The 8605-nt window shown below is 38.9% G+C and overlaps 1 protein-coding gene across 1 annotated transcript; it reads left to right on the top strand.

The window, feature by feature from the left end:
- Positions 1-1549: 1549 nt before the first annotated feature.
- Positions 1550-6769, top strand: LOC142235215 (uncharacterized). Its single transcript, XM_075306483.1, has one exon. It carries the CDS (start codon positions 1550-1552, stop codon positions 6767-6769), a length of 5220 nt encoding a protein of 1739 aa, XP_075162598.1.
- The last annotated feature ends 1836 nt before the right edge of the window (positions 6770-8605 follow it).

The following is an 8605-nucleotide window of genomic DNA, read 5'->3' as shown; positions in this document are numbered from 1 at the left end:
ATATATTGTAAAACTCAAGAATAGAAACCGTGACTTTAATCGGAATGAACGGGAAAATACTAAATATTAAATTTATGAACTTTAAAATATAAAATAATTCTTAATTACCCCATTGCAATCAATACATCTGGCAACTCTGACCTCTTCGTTTACGTTTTGATTTATTTTCTCTTTCGCAACAACAACCATCTCATATTTATTGTTTGACGAGTGAATTGGTCTGATTTCTTTAAATTGTGAAAATTCATCTACAGGAAAAAGAATTGTTATTGAAAATCAAAATATTGTAAAATGAAACAATTTTGAGAAACCATAATAAATTTAAATGAGAGAAATAATAAAAATAATGGTCATAAATAAATAAGTGAGAAACGATTATTGTGTCAATGTGAAATCCAGTTAGTGTGAGATTACTCTTTTTGTCTGGTCTCATTGCATTTATTGTATATATTATTATTATTATTGTAGTCCAGAATCCAGGTATGTTGCTGTGATTATTTTTATTATTTCAACCGCAATAGTTTTTGGAAGCTTCTGCGTAGAACCTACAATTTAATTTATCTTCGGATGAATAAATATTTTATTACTCGTAATTTTTGTTCGAATTGGCTCCCTTCTCTTAAAGTAAGATACTATTGTTATAAAGAGGGGTCACCTGTTTTATAGTCAATGAGCGGGAGATAAACTTGAAGAGAAGAGGACGAGTCTCTTATGTTCTCATCACACATTCTCTTTGTTGTCGAACTGAGTGGATCAGTGATGCCAATATAGCTTTAATTGCCGATGGTTTTCGTTACTTATGTGTTCATGAAAAGTGGTTTGGTTTGTTTGTAACAATAACGAGGACTGAGGAAAAGAGAGAACAATCGGCAATCGATCTAAGCGATTCCTCGGGGACACAATTTAAAGTTTTAGTGGACCGTTGTCCATAAGCTTTATTACCTGAGAATTACACAAATCTAAAAATTATTCTATTTATATAATCTTCTTTGTTGATTTGGCGATTTTAATTACACGCATAATTGCAACATTTTCTATACAAGAGACTTATAATAAGAAGAGTGGTCGCTGATCATAACTGATATTGTTCATTATTAGTCCAACGAATATTTATTTTTATCAATATCGTGAATACCTTCGGAGAATGAAAATCGGAAAATAATCTTACAGATTCGTTGAGGACAGACCTATATAATTTTAACGAACCTTGGCCTATAATCATTTGAATATTTATCTACTTGTTCAGATTTGGTTTTAATTATACGCACGTTGGCAACATTTTTGAAATAAGTGACTTATCACAAGAAGAGTAGTCACTGATCATAACTAATTTTGTTCACCTTTAGTCCGAGGATTTTTATTATCGTGGGCACTTTCGTGTACGATAAGGGTCAATTTTTTGAATAATAATATATTTTTTGAAAAATAATTTTTTGGAAAATAAATTTATCACAAGGTTTCATTTGTCCAAGTGTGATTATTAGGTTGATAAGTGTCGTATCGAGCTCACATTTTTTGATGTATACTTGATAAAAGACGATATCACGAAATGGCTGATCCAGTTCTTTTGAGAAAATTTAAAAAGTTTGCTGCTTTGTTTTTGGAATTCGAAAGGGAAAATAGTGCCATTTCCGACAGCGCATCTGGCACTACGCATACTATGTTCACAGTAGAACTGCGCAAGGAAGAGTTCAAGAGTTTGTGGACTAAAGTTAAGAATTCGTATGAGAAATTTAATGTCGATTGTGAATGTTCTGAGGAACAGGAAAAGGAGGCATCTGATCTTTTTAAGCAATGCAGGGAAGCTTACATTACTTGTGCAGCAGGAATGGGAGAATTGTCCCAGTCATTTTTGAATAGATCTGTGCTGACATCCACCTTTGCTTCTCCTAATCGCGCTTCTCAACAATATTCCGATAGTAGGGTTAATGATCATCGACTAAGACTACCGCCTTGTACAACGGAAGTTTTCTATGGCGATTATCTCTCGTGGCCATCCTTTAGGGATATGTTTAAGGCGGTGTATATTGACTGCCATTCGATAACGCCAGTTGAAAAGCTCTTCTATTTACGCCAGAACACACAAGGGGAGGCATTGGAGATTGTGAAAAAATCCCAGTTGACTAATGAAGGATTTGAAATAGCTTGGAACAACTTAAAGGACAGATATGAAAACAAAAGGATATTGGTAAATAGCCAGCTAAAACTCCTTTTTAATCTTGTTCCTGTCAGGTCTGAATCGGCTCATGAGATAAAAAGACTTCAAAGGGAAATAAATAATTGTATCACATCCTTGAAGCTACATGAGATACGTATTGATAGTTGGGATCCTATATTTGTGTTTTTGTGCTCGACAAAGCTCCCGGTGACTACACTATCCCTGTGGGAACAAACGGTTAGGGATAAAACTGAAATCTCTAAATGGGAGGATTTGGATAATTTTTTGACCGCACGGTTCCAATCATTGGAAACAGTATTTGATTTTACTAATATTGAAGTGCCAGAGACCTCAGGAAAATTGGAGCGAACTCAACCTGTACATAGGAAAGTTAAAATGTATCAGGCAAGTACACAGAGAATCACCTGCTTCGCCTGCTCGCAGGATCATTATCTGAAGTCCTGTGACAAGTTTTTGAAAATGACTCCAGAGCAACGTTTTATGGTGGTCAAGAGGAACAATTTATGTATCAATTGCTTCAGCGGCAATCATAGATTGCAGCAATGTGCGAGCAAACTTAGTTGTGGAAAATGCAATTCGAGACACAATTCATTACTACATAGAGACGCTCGAGTATCTCTAAGTACCGAGGTAGCGGAAACTGATGGAGAATTTCCGGCTCCTAGTCAAAGTGTGACTAATGAGCAGCAGATTCAGAGTTGTTTTGCTATGTCTTCTAAGCTTGTACTACTGGGTACGGCTATAGTAAACCTTGATGTCAACGGGATGGTTTTCACCGCTAGGGCATTGCTTGACTCAGGATCCCAAGCCTCTTTCATATCAGAGAGGTTGCAAAGGCGAGTTGGTATTCAAACTACAAAGGTAAATGCGAGGATTTCGGGATTAAATAATGCTTTGGCAGGGTTGACCCAAAAACAATGCACCTTTAACCTGATGTCAGGTGGTGGAAATGGTGTAAAGGTCGAAGTAAATGCACTAGTATTGCCTCAACTTACAGGAAAACTACCAAGTTCGTCGGTCTCTATTCCTGAGCAATACTCCTTTGGTGACATGCAACTTGCAGATCCACATTTTGGGAAAAGTGATCAGATTGACATATTGATTGGGGCAGATGTTTATCCACAAATTATTTTAGAAGGCGTCCAAAGGAATGTTCTTGGGTCACTTGTTGCTCAAAATACGATATTTGGATGGGTGCTGACTGGTCAAATTGATAACTCCCAGCGTGGTGTTACCACTCTCGTTTCGTTTTGTACTGAAATTTCTTTGAATCACCAACTTGAGAAGTTTTGGAAATTAGAGGAACCTCCAAGGGTGTCTACAATTACGGTAGAAGAGGAATATTGCGAGGAATTGTATAGAGATACTACTAGGAGGTCGGATACAGGTAGATTTATAGTGTGTTTGCCATTTAAACCTCAATATGCGGAAGGAAATGGTTTGGGATTATCACGTTCTAAAGCGGTCAGACAATTTCTACGAAATGAGGCTTCTTTGTTGAAGAAACCAGATCTCAAAGTTATGTATGATGCAGTAGTAAAGGAATACGAATCCTTAGGGCAAATGGCAAGGTTGGAAGAGCCTAACGGAAAAGTTTCTGAATTCTATTTGCCCCATCACGCAGTTATAAAACCTGAAAGGATCTCAACTAAGTTGAGAGTTGTATTCAATGCCTCCTGTCCTACTTCAACTGGTCTAAGCTTGAACGATGTATTATATCCCGGGCCTGTATTACAAAGTGATTTGGTGTTATTAATCATAAGATGGAGGTTTTTCCGGTATGTGTTTAATGGTGATATCGAGAAGATGTATCGCCAGATTCTGCTCGATGACAGGCATACGAGATTTCAGAGGATAGTGTTACGACAAGAACCCAGTCAAGATATACAGGATTTTGAAATAAAAACAGTTACATTTGGGGTAAACTGTGCGCCCTTTCTAGCCATAAGAAGTTTACTGCAGCTTGCTTCTGAGGTAGAGGATGAATACCCTTTGGCAACAAAGATATTGAGGGAAATGATGTATGTCGACGACGTGCTTGCCGGTGCACATAATCTAGATCTGGCTTTACATGCCCGAGAACAATTGAGGTCAGCGCTGTCATCGGCGGGATTCTCTTTGAGAAAATGGACGGCGAATGATGAAAGAATATTAAAGGATCTGCCGGCAGAGCATCTTCTTAGGGAAAATTTTTTGGAAATTGAAGATGAGAGTAAGGCCAAGACCTTAGGAATTAGATGGAATGCGAAGAGTGATACCTTTTATTTTTCGGTAAAACCTATAAGTTGTAGGAGGGATGATTTTACGAAACGGGAAGTGCTGTCCATAATTGCGACTCTATTCGATCCAGCTGGCTGGTTGGGACCTGTAATTGTGATAGCGAAGATGCTAATGCAACAAATATGGCTTGAGAAGACTGGTTGGGATGAACGTTTGACTGAGGCAAGTAGCCATCGGTGGAATCAGTTTATTACTGATTATAATATCCTGAACGACGTTAAACTAGAACGCTGGATTGGATTTGAACCACGTTGTAATGTTGAGATTCATGGCTTTTCGGACGCGTCTGAAAGGGCTTATGGAGCATGTGTTTATTCGAGAGTAATATCCTCTGATGGTATTGTTCAGACTAATTTGCTAATTGCAAAATCTAGGGTTGCCCCTTTGAAAGCTATTTCATTACCAAGGCTGGAGTTATGTGGTGCACTTTTGCTTGCAGAATTAATAGCGTCGCTGAGAACGGACCTGAGTCTGGATAATAAGAATGCTAATATTTTTTGTTGGAGTGATTCTACAATAGTCCTTGCTTGGCTTCAGAAACCACCGTCTTCGTGGACGACATTTGTTGCAAACAGAGTTTCAAAGATCCAGAATTTGGTCGGAAAGGAATGTTGGAGACATGTTAAATCAGAGCATAACCCTGCAGATATTATTAGCAGAGGTGTTCGGCCTCAAGAACTTATAGGGAGTACTTTATGGTGGTATGGACCTTCGTGGATGAAGTTATCATCAGCTGACTGGCAAGTTCAATCTAGGAGTGAATTTCATACCATTGAGGAAGGTCGTGATATTAGGTCGTTTTTTATATATATAAAGGATTTTGAAGACTCGCTCCTGAGATTTTCTTCCTATTCAAGGGCGTTACGGGTTATGTCATATGTGTATCGATTTATCGCGTTGCTGAGGAAGAAATCATCTTCGACTGTCGAAATGCAAGTTTCGTCTAATGAGATTCAAGTTGTTAAGAGAAAGCTGGCTATTGTCGCACAGAAGGCGTATTTTCCTGAGGAGTATTTTAGTTTGACCAATGGTTATCCCCTGCGTAAGACAAGCAGCTTATTGAATCTAGATCCCTTTGTTGATGAGGAGGGTCTCTTGCGCGTTGGAGGCCGATTGTCCAACGCAAACTTTCTTCCTTTTAATGAGAAACATCCGGTTATTTTGCCATATGATTGCCAGCTTTCACGACTTTTGACATGCTTCATTCATCAGGTCACGTTACATGGAGGAAACCAGTTAATGTTAAGGGTTCTCCGATCAGAATTCTGGATTCCAAGGGCTAAGAACATGATAAGATATGTCATAGGACATTGCAGAGTGTGTACAATATTCGCGAAAAGGGCAAAGGAACAAATTATGGCCTCCTTGCCGGTGGCTCGAACAATTATTGATAGACCTTTCACACGGACGGGTGTTGATTTCGCCGGGCCTTATGACATAAAAAATTATACGGGTAGGGCATGCCTGATAACAAAGGGATACGTTGCGCTTTTTGTTTGTTTCGCGACAAGGGCAATTCATTTGGAAGCTGTAAGTGACTTATCGACGGCGACGTTTTTGGCGGCATTTGCGAGATTCGTTGCTCGGAGAGGTTGTCCGAAGGATATGTATTCAGATAACGGGACAAATTTTGTTGGTGCCTCGAGGGCCTTAAGGTCCGAATTTCGTAGCTTTATTCGAAACGTTAGTTCTGAAATTGTTCAGTCATATGTGAATAACGGAATTAATTGGCATTTTAACCCCGCTGCTGCGCCTCATATGGGTGGTCTATGGGAGGCAGGAGTTAGGTCCTTTAAGCACCATTTCAGAAGAACTGCCTGTAATTTAAGATATACATTCGAAGAGTTTTCAACTCTATTAGCTCGAGTTGAATCCTGCTTGAATTCAAGACCACTTTGTCCTTTATCGGAGGACGTTGATTGTGTTGATGCACTTACCCCAGGTCACTTTTTGGTCGGTGGTCCACTACTGTCACCACCAGAACCACAGATACAAGATACTCCAATTACTATTGTAAATAGGTGGCAACGAGTAAAAGCCCTTAATCAACATTTATGTGCGCGGTGGAAAGATGAGTATTTAAGAGAAATAGTTAAAAGGAATAAGTGGAAAACAGATCAATCAAACTTGAAAGTCAATGATATGGTTGTTGTTCGTGACGATAATTTAGCTCCTAACGAGTGGAGAGTAGGAAGAGTAACAAAAGTTTTTCCTGGTGTTGATGGAAAGGTCAGAGTTGTCGAAATCCGAACGGCTCGTGGCCCATTAGTTAGGCCAGTTGTAAAACTTGTCTGTCTTCCTGTTAATTAAAGGTCATCTTCGTTTAAGAATCCTTTTTTTCTGTTTCTCTCTCTCTTATTTAGAATCATGGTTAAGGCAAAAAGATATCTCCCAGAAAATCGCGAAAATAAACAAAGAATTGTGTGCCGTGTATGCCTTAAGGATCATCCGCTTCGATTTTGTAGGAAATTCCTCGTTATGGATTATTTTGAACGCATGCGAATTGTTTCTATTTACCGACACTGTGCTGGATGTCTAGCTCATGATCATACCTGGCGTACTTGCACCAGTGAAGGACGTTGTCGAAAATGTGGTGACATGCACCACACCTTGCTCCATAAACCTGGACCTCGTTCGTCCAGTAAAGCTTTAAAAAGTGTGGTTAAAAGGTTAGGACCTCGTTCGTCCAAACCTCAAACAGGACACAGAAATAGTTCGTCCTATATTACCATCAAAGATGGACCTAGTTCGTCCAGATGCAACTCTGGGCTCGGACCTCGTTCGTCCGATGCCATTGGCAAAAATGGACCTAGTTCGTCCAATCGCTCCTCAACGGCTGGACCAAGTTCGTCCGCAAAGCGAATACATAGGTGTAACAGCACGAATTTGGAGGAAGTAAATCCATCTCGTTCATCGGAAGTCAATCGACGCAACACAAAGTTGTCGCATCAAGTTGTTCCGTTTAAGTCCCGAGAAGTAATAAGAAATCAATCGGTGCGCAGTTCGGATGCATCCTCCCCATCATATTCTATTCAGGAATCTATTATGCTCCGACCGACGGCTATTGTGAAAATTATTGTTGGAGATCGTTACGTTGAGGAAAGGGCGATAATAGATCCCGTGTCTGAGAGAACTATAATAGATGAGTCTTTAGTACGACGAATAGGAAAGAAAATGATAAAATTTGGAAGTCAGTGGAAGTGTTATTTGCAGCTTCAAGGATGTCATGGAATGAGTAGTACCGTCGAAACGTACGCCGAGGTTCGGAAAAGGTTTGCGATAGTTACTCCTAACAAGTCAGTACAGTCTCAGATCGTTGAGGAATATCCGGGGCTGCAGTTGGCGGATCCACTATTTTATCTATCACGGCACGTACATCTCTCCATTGGCGGTGACCTGTATTCTAAGATAATACGCAATGGAGTTAGTGGCGGCACATTGGGAAGACCTTTAGCACAGTTTACGATTTTTGGCTACATAATTTCCGGACCCTGTTCCTTTTAATTTAAACCTGGCTTGTCGGATATTGAATGAAAGTTTATGGATTGCAGAGTACTGCAAGGGGGCCGGAATGTTTATGTTGAGATGAATTTATTTGAAATTATATAATTAACGCCATCTATTGAGACGTGGAGAGGAACCATATTCGATTTGTATGCCTTTGGAACATTATCGAAGATGACCATCAGTATTTGGGTTTTGGGATTTTTGTTATCTAGAATAATATACTGTTACTCGTTATTATTTTATTACTTTTGCATGTAATTTGTTTTATTTTTTAAGTTAGTTATAACGAATCAATCGAGCTATAAAGTTTTGAAGATCGCTTTATTGAAATCTGTCGAATTTGTTAAAGAAAAAGAAAAAAAATACCAGACAAAATAAAGAAAGTCGTGAATTGAAATTGATATAGTAATATACTACCTTGTGCTTGTTTCATTTATAATAAATGAGTTTGGCTATTGACTTTGTGGCTGTGTCTCAAATTTTGTTTGTAGCTTCAGCAGTGCCCCGCCGGTGTTATATAAAAATACCCAAAATAGTGTAAAAATAAACAAGCGTAGAAAGGTATCGTGAGGGGGCTTAGTTCCCCATAAAATGTTGATTGTATAACGCATCGGTATATTGATCTCAGTAAAAAATTAT

The sequence above is a fragment of the Haematobia irritans genome, chromosome 1 (assembly GCF_050003625.1).
Source record: "Haematobia irritans isolate KBUSLIRL chromosome 1, ASM5000362v1, whole genome shotgun sequence".
Lineage (NCBI taxonomy): Eukaryota > Metazoa > Arthropoda > Insecta > Diptera > Muscidae > Haematobia > Haematobia irritans.
This window is presented reverse-complemented; position numbering and strand designations above follow the sequence as displayed.